The sequence below is a fragment of the Seriola lalandi genome, unplaced genomic scaffold, assembly GCF_002814215.2.
Source record: "Seriola lalandi dorsalis isolate HSWRI2012SDOR001 ecotype SW California unplaced genomic scaffold, Sedor1 jcf7180002054972, whole genome shotgun sequence".
Taxonomy (NCBI): Eukaryota; Metazoa; Chordata; class Actinopteri; order Carangiformes; family Carangidae; genus Seriola; species Seriola lalandi.
The window spans coordinates 4,483,635-4,499,042 of record NW_019525660.1 but is presented as its reverse complement, the minus strand read 5'-3'; the positions used below and the strand labels follow the sequence as shown (position 1 = coordinate 4,499,042).

The 15,408-nt window shown below is 39.4% G+C and overlaps 1 protein-coding gene across 1 annotated transcript in view; it reads left to right on the top strand.

The window, feature by feature from the left end:
- enox2 (ecto-NOX disulfide-thiol exchanger 2) overlaps positions 1 to 15,408 on the top strand; it is a 119,351-nt gene that overhangs the window by 55,343 nt on the left and 48,600 nt on the right. Inside the window, exon 3 of the mRNA XM_023398144.2 lies at positions 11,491 to 11,622. Within this exon, the coding sequence (XP_023253912.1) occupies positions 11,491 to 11,622 (132 nt within the window). The remainder of the gene's footprint in view (positions 1 to 11,490; positions 11,623 to 15,408) is intronic.

The window sequence follows — 15,408 nt, the reverse complement described above, 5'->3', positions numbered from 1 at the left end:
ATATTGTTTAACTTGATTAAAGGGAGGGTTGATTTTGCACACTTGAGTTTTGACTTATGAATTTTGTGTATTTTGTTTTCACTGGGAGGAAATATAAAAGTAGCAGCTGTAACAAACGTGAATCTCAGCATTTATGGTCTGAGCAATGGCACTGTTTAGGAATAAGTGATGTGTGACTCCTCCTATGTGTTACATTGATCACTGTAAACCCTGATGATGTGCCGCCAGTTTCACAAAGGTATTGTAGACTGGTCTGCGGCATTACGTCAGTCTTAAGTTTGCTTTTTGATTAGTCTAATGCTCATTTGACAGTTTCACAAAATTAAAGATTTATTTAAGGCCTGAAACATTAGCCATCCTCCCGTCAAGTGAACTCTTGAAACCCATGTTTTCGTGTTAACACTCTGACACCTGCTGACCATAGGTACCAAATTACAAAAAACATGTTCTGCTACAGTGTTTAAAACAAGCTGAGTTGTTTGAATGTTTTTGTTTTTTTTGTTTTTTTGTTTTTTTTATTATTTACCCCAAATTCAGGTCAAATTAGTCCTACTAATAATAATGCAAGAAGTAGACGACTTCATGCAAGTTTGACTTTTAGTTTGAACTAAGCCATAGTCAAATTCTGTCTTTGTGAAACTGCCCCCTACATCCACACCTTTCGACTTTGAAGCCACTGGGCTCCAAACACAGACACTCACACAAAACCTGACACAGTCCAGGCCGCAGTGCCACCGAGCCTGGACAACAGGAACAGCATCGTGTGTCTGAGCCAGTCCAAATATAGTAAACGGCTGGAGTCGTTTTGGACCTTTTCCACTTGGCTGAGTTTCCCTGATTGCTCAGTTCTATAAGAAATGAATGGACTCCTGGTGACATGTTGATCATTTACTTGAACTATAGATGCGTAGTGGGTCTAACTCTGAAGGGTGGTGTTTAGTGGACATGGACCACATTTTCCTGAAGTGTCCTCCAGCACTTTACTGCAAGGCAATGTCATAATCTCCTGCAATTGCAGAGAGATGAAGCATTCATAGGGTCTTTTTTTGCATAAATGCTCTCTGTGTCTTTCCTTGGAAAAGCCCTGAGAGGAAATGGTGGAGGAAGAAAGCAGAATATGCACTAACATCACAAAAAGATATATAATATTGCCATAAAATAAATAACCAAAGTGCATTCTTTCTCTCTGTAAAATCTGAGGTCAGTCTTGCACAAAACGTCTGTCTGCTTGTGTAATGCCATGAATAGAGTCATTAAATGCTCCATTATCCAGCATAGTCTCAACAGCACACTCTAGCATTGCAAGCTACACAACAGCTCTGCTACATTCCTGTTTCGACAAATCTCTCTTGTCATCAGTGGATTTGTGAAATGAAATACTTAAGAATATGAAAAAAACTGCAAAATATACAGTTTTTAAAACAAAAGTCACTGTTTCTTGTAAGGATTTTTCAGTTATTTTCAAAGCAAAATTGCCATGTTCCAGCTTCTAAATTGTGAGAATTTATTTAATTTGTTTGTGATAGTAAACTGAATATCTTTCCTGGCATTTTCTTGACCAGAACAGTTAGATTAATTGAGACTGAAAATCATCGTTAGTTGCAGTAGTAATGTTCTTAATATTATTATGTAGTGAACTACATATGCACAGTATCATCTTTCTGTGGTTCTGTCAGGATAAACCCTGATATACGGTTCACTGTGTTGAGGCCTATTTCAGACTCAAGCTGTCTAATAAACATACCAGGGTGCTTGATTTATCCCTGGTTGGTTTATTTTACACCTGATTAAACATAATTCATCTGGTTAGAGCAGTTTGTTCTCGTGTACTCAGCTATGTGTGTATCACCTAAATTAGTGGTTCACGTGCTTTAGGATTCAAGGCAAGTTCATTTCTTTTTCCTTTTGCCCAGCTGACTTGAAATGATCAAATTGCCTATTTTGTCTCTCCTCTTTAGATTGTTGATCTGGTAATGGAGTCTGTTTCTTCACATCTGTACCACACTGTGTATTAGATTGCCTACTCACAAATCAGTATTTACTGATGTGACAGCTTGGCCATGATTTAAAAAAAAAAAAGAAGAAGGAAAAAAAAAAATCTGATTCATAGTTTCTACTGTTGTCACTCATCTTCCCCCTCCAGTACAGTACAGTCATTTGCACATTAAAATGCAAGGCCATTTTTCCTGCTCAGTAATGAGATCTGCAGGACTTGTTGTTTTTTAATGGGTACTCTGTAAAGGTAAGGAAGGAATTTGGAATGAAATGCACGTCCCAAACGTTTCTTATGGTGAGATAGCATCTCGCATCTTACATCAGGTTTCATACAGTTTTATGTAGTGCTTCACTGGTTCATTGTGCATGTTTAAATTAATAAACCTGCAAATGACAATTGAGGTTTACATTATGTAATGCTCCAGTAATATATTGTGCATGTTCAAATTATTAAGCCAACAAATGAAAAAAAGAGATGCATAGATTTGGTCCCTTCCTTTATGTTTGTCTCACAGATTTCCCAGCTGTGCTACGGTTTTTTTCTCCCAGGTGTGACAAACATACAGGACAATAATCAGCTTCTCTGTAATTGGGCAAATTGTCACTGTTGTCAGTGTGACCCATCTCAGCAAACTTGTTTATTAAAGTAACTTCCTGTCTTTTAGAGCTCATCATTCTTAGAGATTAGTAGCAGCTGTTTTGTTCCATAATTAAGATCAATGGTACACTCCTGCATCCTGTCAGTCATGGAAGTAATTTTCCTGCTTGTAGATGTCAGCAGTGTCTTAATTAAGGAGGCCGTTCATGTTGATGGTTAAATTAGAGAGGTAAAGATTAATTTATTGTGTCTTTAAGGGTTGGAGAAGACAGTGTGAAATGCACTTTTCATCTCACCTCGTAAACTTAAAAAAAAGAAGAAAAAAAAAAGGAAAAGCTGTTAAAACAACCTAAATATTGTCCATCTATTTTTCTCGGGAGATGTCAGTCTGCTTCTCGAGCCCTACCTGATCCCTGTGATTGTAATTGGTAATTATTATTATAATAAGGTGTGAATGTATGTACTCAAGATGAGATTTCAAGTTTAGAAGTTATTTACAATTTAACTGCACTTTCACTTTCAGCCACGTGTCTTGCAGCTGTATGTAAAGAACCAGTGTCGAACCAATGAGGAGGCTGTTAGATTAGGAACAGATATTGTTTTACATTGGTATGATTGTTTGGAGGAGGTGAGACAACAGGCATCATGTTTGAGTAGAAGCACATTGCAAAAGGGAGAGTAGTAGTAGTGGAAGAAGCAGTAGCTGATTCGTTTCCATTGTTTGCCCGGACTCAGGAGCAGTTAAGGCAACGTTACAGTTGTTCTGCAGCAGAGCTGAGAGCATTTTCTCTGTCCTGCAGCACTTCAAGTTAAACCCAGTCCAATCAGAGTTGAACTTGGTTCTGCTTGTAGGTGAAGAGTTACATTCATCAAAGTCACCTCTGTTATTCTGACCAGTCAGAAATGTCAAAGTCTAACAGCAGTATATATGGGAACCACAAGTGTAGTCAACAACTTTGGAGGCTATTTCATATTTGCCACCAGCCACTTAATCACTTGCTCTTTCAAAGCACAGTGATACACGTTGCTGCTTTCGCTTCATCCTCACAATGCAACTACCATCTAACTGAAGCATTTAAATGTTTAAACCTCACCGAGCAGTGTGTCAGGTAGTCCAAACACCAGTCTTACTTGGTAGCCCTGCCCTCATTGTTTATTATGGACAACCCTACACCATATTATTTTGAGTACTTTTTGGTGAGGTTACAGCTCTTTTTGAGATCTGTTCTTTTTCTCTCTTTCATTCTTTTTTCCTCTCCCATCCCTCTTTCCCACCCCAGATATCAGAATAATCTGTTCTTGTCTGTCACCTCTCTCAGTCCGATAAGGAAGGGAAGAGTCATGCTCCTGTCCAGGAACGGATGTTCTTCCTTGACAACATTGACACAGACACAAGTGCCTCTGCTCCATTCGTATAAAAATAGCTCCTGATAAGGCAACAGAAACTGAGGTTGTTTACTATAACTAATCTGCCCAGGGAAGTCTTCTTCCTCAGTGAGACACATGCTGATGTGCCCTGTGCCTCTTTTTCTTGCTCTCTGTTGTTCCCTGTTAAAGACTATAAATTCATAGTTCAATAAAGCTTTTGTCACATCAGGGAGTTTATGGCACTCATGTTGCATCAGTCTTTGCTACTTAGCTGAGACTAATCATGCAGTGTATTTACAAGAGGAGACTGCAGCATTCGGCCATTTCAAACCCAGCACTGAGACTCATTTAGGGAATTGAAATTAGGCATTTAGCTGTACTTGCTGAGCAAAGCTTGTTGGAGTCATGACAGAGCAGCTTTAATTTATTGGTTTATTGTGTCAGCATTATTCTTCAATCCCTCTTAGTGTGGATGATTTGTTGGGATGAATGAATATAAGGAGGATTTTATCATGTTTAATCTAAACGTTGTAGCAACAAGAGCAGCTTTTGTCAAACCCAGGACTCTGCAGTGGTGTGTGAAGTTTACCCCTGCGCCACCGCTGTGTTCAGACATAGAAAGCTATGTTTATGTTGCTTTAGAGGCAGAGTTAAAATGCTTAAACATAATTACATTCTCACTCATTATGGGTCAGTACATGTTCAGGACTCATTGTAGTCCTAAAAATAAAACAGAAAATCAACCGTTTATTGACAGTACAGATAAACACAAAATTGCTTGACTTACTGCCTCATTGCTGTCAATTGTTTTGCGATGACTGACAGTTTGATGTGTTGTCTGCTTTCATTGATCAAGTAAAGACTGACACGTCTTCTTTAGATCTATAGGAATGTGTGTTCAGTCTGAATGATGGATTGGTTTTATTAATCATGTGGAACAGGTACAGATTGTAACTGATCGTATCCTGTTAAGGGTCTCGGTAGGAGCGAATGAACAAATCATTTCAGTCTTGCCGAGCCAGTAGGATCAGTGCACTGTGACTCAATGGACTAAATCATGACGATTGCAAATAGTCAAGTCTTTATGACCACGAGCACCTAATTGGACTTCAATCCAATTTTGGAGGCAGTAATTTGATTTGAGAAACCTCCACTGCCAACTCCTCACTGAGGCCACGGTTACCTGTTACTACGCTGAAGGCAGCAAAGACGCTGGTATCGGCATGCAGCTGTTCTTTCACACATTTTCAGCAAGGCTTTAGGGATTAATATGTAATGTGGTCAGATCTTTAAGGAAGCACAGAATGGGAATAAGACCCTGCTAGCTCCATTTAAATTCTCTGTGCAGGAAATGCCTGAGGTTGTCTCTGGTTTGGAGGGTAATAAAATAACTTTTTTTCCACAACAGTGTAAAGCGATCACTCTTCTCGTTTCAGTAATGATGTTACACTCAGGTGCAGTATTCATCCGGGAGGTCATTATATGTTTAACATTGTTTAGCCTCTGTAACCTATTTCTGGTTGTAATATCTAATGAAAGCGCTCAAACAATTATGTTATTATCTATCCTCTTTTATAAGACAGATAAAGGAGTAACACATTAACAGAAAAAGCTTATATGTCATTTTATAAGGCAATATATTAATATTTTTCATAGTAAAGTAGTAGTCTCATTGATTTGCAACATTGACCATAATGTCCTAATACTTCCAAACTTTACTAAATCTTACCAAAATAAAATATCCCCCCCAATCATGCACCAACACATGATACCTGACGAGGTCCCTAAGAATGGTTTCTGTATAAAAACGAGATAATGTCTAAAAAAAAGAAAATGTCTAAAACCTGGATTAGACACTTGTGCCACTCAGTCATATTTTTTCTGTCTTAAAGGCCCATTTGAACTGAATTTATTTCTGAAGGGAGGTGGGGTGATTTCAAGCCAGTCATAATTACAGCTGCAATGACACACTGTTTTTCCTCTCACAGCAAAGAAAGGACTTTGCTGTGAGATGGAAAACAGTGGGTTATTTTAAAATGGTTTTGTATCCACAGGATAAGGATGTTTGTCCAACTTTTTATTTATCGACTCAGTGGGAAATTTGACTTTTGTATAAAAATGGAGCAAGTGGAAAATATTTTTACTAATCTGCCAAATGAAAACATGTTAACACCAACATATAGGGATATTTGAAAACCGGTACGCCTTCAAGAGAGGAAGAGTAAGGTAGGATAGTATTTTCTTTTTTTTTTTTTTTTTTTTTTAGCTAGTCCGAATAAGCAGAATGTCCATATCTATGACAGACCACATCCTCACAAGTTCACTTTGGATAAAATGCTGCCTGGAACGATGAGCAAATTACAAAGGGAGCACACTGAATATTTTATTCCACACCGGCCCCTGCAGAGTTAATCCTGTTCAAATGGGGCTTCATGTAAACATTTTGCTTTTCCCCTGTAACAACCAAACACCGTACATGATGAGGTGTGACATGTGGTCTGTGCTTGTCTCCTTCCAAGCAGGAGTCACATTTCTCTGCAAGTCTCCCTGAACTCTACTCTTATTAAAAGTTTTGTGTGTCAGAATTTATCGGGGTGATTTGAAAAATAAATGGCAGAGGGAGTTTCTTTCTTTTTTTCTTTTTTTTTTCTTTTCTTTTTCCTCATGAGGCCAGACTGTCTTCAGGCCTCCTCTGTCATCTTAACATCTTCATTTTGTTGTCTTCTTTTCTGGTCCTAAATGAGACGCGGTGTAGTTTAACACTCAGGGCACTCTTCACTGTGCCACCACTAATCACCAGACCCCTACCAGTTTTATCATAATTAACAGATCAAAGAAGCGGAGAGAAGGGCAGTCATACATTATTAAACAGTCACTGTGTGTGTGTGTCAGTGTGTGCTGCATGATTGTGTATGTCAGACACGTAAGTAATTGATAAATAATAAAGTGATCATTTCTTCGTACAAAATGTCCTCTACACAAGGTTTTATACTCATGCATATATCTTATCTTCATGTTCTTAGGTTCTTCTCACACTGTGATGAAACATATTTTTTACAGATGACCCTGACTTACGTCCCATACTCAGAAACACACATGAACAAACACGCACAAAGGCAAACATACAGACCTGCATTCAGGAGAAGATGAAGGTCAAAGAGGCGTCCGCTCTCACCGAGCAATTTTATACAGAAGGCCTTTTTTTCTACTATGTGCTTTCCATGCATAAGTATGGACACTTTACACGTCTTCCGAATGGAAAATGCCAAACATCTCCTCCAATACTGTGCCTCAGACCAAAGAATCAGAAAGTACTACTGGGACTTTTATTTTTTTTCTTTGGTTGGAGGATACACATATATTGAAACTTAATTACACTAATTTGTCTGCTCAAACACTGTGTATTCAGCAATGTCATTATATTATACAATAATTGTAGGTTTTTGCAGCTTGTACTTTGTGGTAATGACTGTCATCAGGTCTGTGTGCTATATTCATTGCTGCAGTGTTCGAAGTTCAATTTGAGGTAGCTTCCATTTTCTACTTCCCTTTTCTTTTGTCATTTCGTCTCATCAGCATCACATCTGTCTATTAAAAACGACCTTTTCGTTCTCTTTTCGTCTCTGTCCCTCATCTTTTGGCTCCCTCTTGAATTTGCTCTCTAGAGGCTGTAATAAACCTGTAGTTAGCTGTTAAAACCATGTGCATTTTAGACTAAATGGCCCCTAGCGTCTCTCTGCCTGCTGTTGGGGCTCACGGCCAATGGGCCTTAAAATGACTTAATTTCCTATCTGCCTCCTGGGGGAGCTTTTAGGGAAGCTGAGAGCTGGTCACAGCCCTGAGAGAGTGAGTATCAGGAAAGCTTTGGGCTAGGGTGGACCCAAGCTGAATCAAAATCTCTATCACTTTAATTGCCGTGGGCAATATCCACACAGAAATGTATCATGGTGGTACTGGTGTAGAGTTGCACTCAGGGCGGTCTCTTGACAGCATGTCCATTAGTGTGGGTTATTGTATTGTTATTTTTTTGCCTCATTTTTTTAGGCTCATTGTCCTTGTTACACTTGAATTTCCGTTTTGTTTATGTGTATATGTGTTGGTCCGTTATTTTCTTGATTAACTGATGAATCTTTTGGTCCATAAATTGTCTATAAAATGCCAAGTTGGCATATTCACATTACTTGTTTTGTACGACTACCAGTTAAAACCCCAAAGATATTTAATATAATAGAAGGAAAGAAGAAGAAAACCATCAATTATTCACATTAGAGAACATGGATGATTTTTTTTTTTTCTATTATTATTATTGCAGCTCATTCAGAGAACCAGAAAGTGGATCATCCCCATCTATACTCAAAGGTCAAATTCTGAATAAGTTTATGACATCTGTGTTACATTTCTGATTGAACTACATGTATTACTTAATAGTAATACTTATACTGCTGTGTTGTTTTCACAATAAGTCTGTTGATTTGGTAATTCTAACTTCGCTACATTTGGAGACTGTAATATAGACATCCCGTGAGAAGCGATCAATGTAACCTCCACCTGTAGCCTCTTTAAGTCTAGCCCAGCTTAACCAGACTTATGTATATTAGGTTCAGGTCTACAGAGTTCTACATTTGGATCTCTGGGTCATTAGGTCTTGTCTGCACATAATTAAACTGCTCTGTTTATATAGTTAGATGTGGTATTTGTATGAGCTCAAGTTAAATTGAGCCAACAGCTGAAAATAATTTGGTTTATTTTTCTCTTATCGCCATTGATTTTTCCCTTTCCCTGACCTTGGAATAAATAATTAAATGCTGGGTTTCAATTAGGTGCTTTTGATTTCATGTAGACAATTGGCTTCAGAACAGCAAAGTGCTCAAATCTGTGTTTTCAGTTAAAAATGTTTACCAACATTGATTCCCTCATTGGCAGTATTGTTCCTGGCTCCTATTCCTCCCTTCTGGCAAGGTTAATGTGCTGTGTGTATCTGCGCCTGGGTGTGTGCTTGCACATGCGTGTATCCCTGTGTTGATTTTTCAGCAGCTGTTTGCTATTCGTCCTGCAGCTCTATATATTGATGTGATGGTGTGGGATGGTTCCTTCAAGGGGAGCCAAGGCTGACTCCTGCCCTCAAGGTCACATTGCCGTGCCAAAATCCAAAGCCCTCAGTGACTGATTCACAGAGCTGCAAGCCTGAAAAGTATAATTGATTCATGGAGGAAAGATTGTTTGTGAATTGGGGAAATATGAGACAATGAATGGCAGTTGAGTCGATGCAGGACAGGCAACAGAAAAATGAAACATTTAGTACAATGAAAAGAAAGAGGGTGACGTATTTAATGCATTAAATGAATAGGAGCGGAGTGGCAGACAGATGAACTGCAGCCGTTATGACTCAAATGCAGATTATGTGTCAGCAGGGTCAGAGGCTAGTGTAGAGGAGTTAACTTGGCCCAGCATTAACAGTACACAGTCAAACGCACAACAAACGGTCAATAAGTACTCTGTTCTCTAGTGAGGAACAGAAATGAATTGTCTTTGACTTGTGCAGTGATTTCCCCCATCAAAGACAGACCCTTCCTGTGTTTTCACTTACAATTCAGTAGATTGAATGGGGGGGGGGGTATGGACATATGGGTTTTTTTTTTTATTTCAAAGTAGCAGTAGCAATAACAGTAGTACATACTGTACATATTGAGATATATATATATATATATATATAGTTCTTATTCTGGAAATTCAATGGAGTAACCATTTATCGATAAAGTATCCAGATGGGAATTAGCACTGGGTGATATTTGCAAACAGATAATATGATTGTTGCTGAAGCGATTACTCAATTATTTGTTACTTATCAAGCAAAGATTCCAAGCTTTTGCTGGTTTACAGGTTTTGCTGCTTTTCTATGTTTTATATAATGTATGTAAATTGGCTTTTGGATCTATGGTTGGACAAAGTGCACAGTTTGAAGATGTCAGAGTGTACTGTGGGAAAATGTCACCGGCAGTTTTAGGACATGTAATAGTAATATATACATTTTCTGTCAATTAGTTGTCAATTAATTCTCTATCTGCTAGTCTATTGCTCAACGCAAAGATCATTGCAGCTACACATAATACCAACCACATGTTTATTTATTATCCTAGCTCTAACTGTTATTATTTTACCAACAAGAAAAGAAGACTCATCAGTCAAACCCTCAGTGTGTGTATCCAGTGCAGTGACAACAGCGCTGTACTGTAAACTGTAATAAAACTGCTATAAAACAGCTCACCACCTCTGCTCTGCTCCTTCATTTTAGGTCCTCGAAAGTCTGCAGAATGTCTGCAGTTAATAGGGTTGTGTTAGTTAACAAGCCAGTGAAGTCCACGTCAGCAGCATTGTCACAGCGACGCGCAGACACAGGCGGTTTTATCAGGCCTCTCTATGGCAGCGACAGCAGACAGCTCTGAAATTAGTAGCTCAGAGAGGGAGGCAAAGAGGCAAACAGAATTATTACACATCGCCAGCTGTGTCTTAACACCAGGAATACAAATATAGTGGTTGTTGTGCAGACAGACCCACACACATTAATACACACAGAGCAGAGTGTTATCTCCACAGTGGGCTTTGCCACAGACCTTCTGAGGTGTGAAGTGTGTGCAAGGTGCAGAGCTTCTCATTATTAACAGCGGTGTTGGCTTTGGCATCAGGAGAGAAAAGGGCAGCTTGGCGCAGCCAGCAGTCACAGCAATTTACAGGTCTGCCAGAGAGAAAGAGGTCGACCAGAGGAGAGAATTAGAGAGCATTTAGAGCTGTGAAATAGACTGCAGACGGGGAGAATGAGCCGCTGGTGGATGTATGATGTGTTCACATTGACTTTACTGCAGAGTTTTATTATGGGGATCTAAGTGTGTTTGCTTTATTATGCAACACTTGGCAGAGTGAGTTTGAGATGATGTGTGTGTATTTGTTGTGATAACTTGGAGATTTTTTAAAAAGTTTTCCAAGATTCAGTAGCAGAGTGCCTGGCAAATGCCTGATAGCATCAGCATTTGTGCTTGGTCCCATGATAATCTTGTTTTACGCTGTATTATTTTCTTACTGTGGCTTGCAAATGAAACCTCTGTGATCTTTCACTGGTTTACTCATTAGTGTACATTTTGTGTAGACATATGAATCCATTCCTATTTTTTAATATACTTGTGCCCTTGCGAACAACATTTGTGTGACAGTTTTTTCAGTCATACTGCGACATTTCCAGGGGAAAGGTCACTGAGACAGGAAGAGGCCAGGCTGTTGTAGTTGTTTTAAAGGACAATGTTGTTGAAATCACTGTGGTGTCAGACTGTCCGCAGGGTCACAGTAGCCTCCCCTCTCTTCTCATCTCAGACAAAACACAGACTTAAGGACATCTGGAGATGCTATGACAGCACCACACTGTTAAAAACAATCTTGTTTCTCAGTCTTTGCCTGGCATGGCCCAGTATCATGATGAATGTGATGTCACAGGAATGGTACTGAATCTTCTCTGTGTTGCTTTTTCTGTCTTTCTGCAGAAGGGATCTGCAACATGACAATGGACTCCAACTCAATAACAATGCCCATGTCAGACCCCAACGCCTGGGCAACAGCCATGAACAACCTGGGGATGCCTCCCATAGGAATGACTGGACAGCCACTCATGCCAGGTACAACACTGCCAAAACTTCACCACACTCTACCCCTGTGCTGAAAGTTTATTTCAATGTTCCACTGGGAAAGACATGCTACTGTAGTATTATGCTTGATAGCTCTGGGAATTAGGTATTTATTTACAGGCATCCTTACACCATTTCCATCCAGACGTTGTGAGGCTAGAAATGTGAATTATGTCATGTTAGAAAGACCCAGTATGCCTAATGTTTGTTACCCAATACCAAATATCTTCCCATGTTTTATAGTGTTAAGCAATTCCACCTCTTTCCAGCAACATCATATACAAGCTTGTGCATTTGTTAGTGTAATTATCTGGTGTCCTGTCATCTAATTTTGTAACAACATAATTTCATGTAGATTTATTCACTTCAGAACCGTATACTTAGCTGCTGCTCCATCCCCATCACAATCATTTTGTTAATTTAAGTTGTTTTCATTTTTTTTTTTTTTTACCTCTGGCTATTTTCCCCTTCAAGATACAGGAAAGCTTTTATTATTTAAAAATCAGATAGAAGAACTAAAGGAAATTCAGTGTAGAAAATTAATCAAAACCTCAGTGAACAAGAGTTTTTAGTTTGGATCTGGGTCTAAAGGGCTGGCTGTCTTTTTGCATCTCAAGTAGACCATTTTAACTCTCATCTAGAGAATGAACAGGATCTTTTCTTCTCGTGTGAGGCTGGCTTTTTAAAAATGTGACAGGTGAAGTGGAAGGTTTGTTAATTAGCCACACTGCCTTTAACTGCATTGCGTTCAGGAGTGTAGAAAATCTGCCTTGAAAGGGTATGGAAGTGGATTCTTATGTCAGACCGCATTGCTTATTTAAAGAATGTTGGAATAAACAGGATGAGCTGAGTCACCGAGCTGGGATTGCGATGCTGTAATCAGTCTAAGGATGGCATACTGTACACAGGCAAGCAAGCTCTGTCTGAAGGAGGCCGATATGACTCAGTCGTTTGGGATCAGTGGAAAAGTAGCAGGTTTTGTTTTCAAGTTTTACAAGAGCCGGTAAATCAGACCCAGTGCATACCTCTCTCTGGTTAGTTATGCATAATTATTATCGCTTCCTTTGTCTCTTTCAGTAGCTTTTTCACTTTTTCTCTTGACCTTTTCAGCTGGCTTTAATGTGTGTATAAAATGCAGATTCACTGACACTTTTTTCACACTGTAAACTCCACTTGCCATCACCAGGTTACAGTGAAAATTGAATATGAACAACCAGTATGTCTGATTATTTGATGTTCTTTTTTTCAAGCAATTAATTGGGATTTTACAACAACCCACACTTAGCTTTGTCAAAACAAAACATGTATCATGCATCATTTCAGCTCCTGTTTTTTATATGACAACCGGGTAGCGTGGATTTAGTGATTTGAGCTTAGCACCCTACAGAGCCAAAAGGTTGGAACAATGTGTGATTAAAACGATAAAATTTTACTCATTTGATTATTTCACCTGTGTTATAAAAGCGCCAAGGAGCATTTTGTAAGCAAAAGGTTGAGCTACTGTATCCTGATCAACCACTATATTCACCCTTACCGATTGCTCTGCTATCTATAACATTACGTTCAGCAGCACCCTCCCACTCTCCATATCTCTGAAGAGTTATTCTGCCATGTATTTTCTCCCTCCTCAGTAGAAAGCCTTTCCCTAAAGCCTTTTATAAATCACTTCCCACTTCTTAGCTGAAATGCACTTTCATATTTGAAATATGCCAGGCTTGTGTGTGTGTGTGTGTGTGTGTGTGTGTGTACACACTTGGAGACGAACAGTCTTCCAAATGCACTCCTCAAGAAATATTAAGGGAAACACACAGACACACACACTCAGGCCTGGCATATTTCAAGCATGGTAAACAAAGAAAGAGAGAAGACACAAGTGGTAGAAGAACTCATAAAGTCAGAGGGAGGCAGAGGAATTAAACCTAGTGGTAGAGATGGAGATTGAGACCGGACACACACCCATTCAAGGGTCTGTATTTCAGATGAAGTGTGCACTTAGTGTGACAACTTCCTCCTATTGAACCTCATCTTCAGTACTTTTTTTACAGCAGACATTTTAACTTGTAATGGCAGGGAACACACAGGTGTAACCATTAACATTAATGATGTCTCCATTCCATTTTGGTTGTGTTATTGAGCCATGCCAGTGATCCAGCATCCACAGCGCCAGAGCGCCAGAGCCCTTTAACTGGCTCACATGAACGGAATGTGGTAATTAGTGATGTTACTAGCTGCACCTGTGTTTGGCAAAGTCAATTACTCTGCTCTTACAGACCCCTCATACTTTCAACCAGGTGCATATTCCACACGGTTTGTGTAATAGGAAGGAAAACTGAGTAAGAGACCTTGATTTGTGAGCGATGGAGGAAGTTGGAAGCCCTGCTCGCCCACACAGGTGTTTGAGATGGGCAATGGTGAGAAGTAGCTTTACTAAGTACATTTACTCAGCACTGTACTTATGTACAGTTTTGAAGTACTTGTATTTTACTTGAGTAATTTCATTTTATGCTACTTCATATTTCTATGCGTTTACATTTCTGAGGGAAATAATCTACATTTTGCTCCCCTACATTTTTTTTTTATTGTTTCTGGGTTTTCCGTCCCATTCTCGTGGACACGATATCTAAGTAACGCCTTGCTGATTAGATTTTGGTGGCTAAAGGTCAAGGGTCATGGTCACAGTGACCTCACAAAACATGATTTTGGCCTTGTGAATGCAATATCTCAAGAACAGAAGGGAATCTCTTCAAATTTGGCACAAATGTTCAGTAGGACTCAAGGATGAACTGATTAGATTTTGGTGGTCAAAGGTCAAGGTCACAGTAAAACTGGTCCAGAAACTTGTCTGACTGGCAGAGGCATTTAACCGCGAGGCTGTAATTCTAATTTTAAGATTTAGTTAGTGGTTAGTTTGCACATGTACATTAATAGACTAATAATTATAATCCAGAAATATAATATGTATTATTTTGAAATTCCTCCTAATGATTAGTTTAACTGCATTTTGATGCTAATACTTCCGTACGTTTGCTCAAGTAAGGTTTTGAACGCATGACTAGTAACCTCTTACTTGGATAAAAGATCTGAGTTCTTCTTCCACCACTGAAGATGGGAACGATTCCCATGTTTACGATTGAGCATTCAGTTTGGACAGCTCAAGACTGTTGCAGGAAGATTGCAGAGTTGGGCAACTGAGGGTCAGAAATACTCTGCATTGACAATATAGAAAAATATCCACTAAACCAGAGTTTTGTGTTGTGATTACAACTTGGATGTTGATGTGAGCACTATCCACAAGTCCAAAGCTGGTAATTACAGTGATTCTGACATGACATGAATGTGACATGAGGTTGAAGATTGGTGCAGCTGCATTGGAGTTATGCAATGTTCACTCGACCCCTGTACCACTAAGGATGGTAAAAGTGCTGTTGGTCCCGTCCTAACAATTGCATCAAACTAAAGAGAGTGGGGGAGATGTGAGTGAAGCACAGTGTGTACACACCCACACAGTCCTGAGAAGAGCTCTAATCAGGCAAAATAATTAAAGTGTCCTGTGTGGGTTTACCATGGGAGTGCAGAGCCTTTAAGCCTAAACAGCTTCAGCTATCAGAGGCAGTTTGTGAAGGGTGGTGTAGAGAGGAAAGAACGGAGGAGACGGCGATGGAGAGGGAGGAGACGTGGGTGAAGAGGACATCTGTGTCTCCTCTCTTGGATCACCTGAAAAACAGCTGCCGTTTCCCTCTTCTTCCTTCCTTTCTCCATACCCACCCCACCCCACCA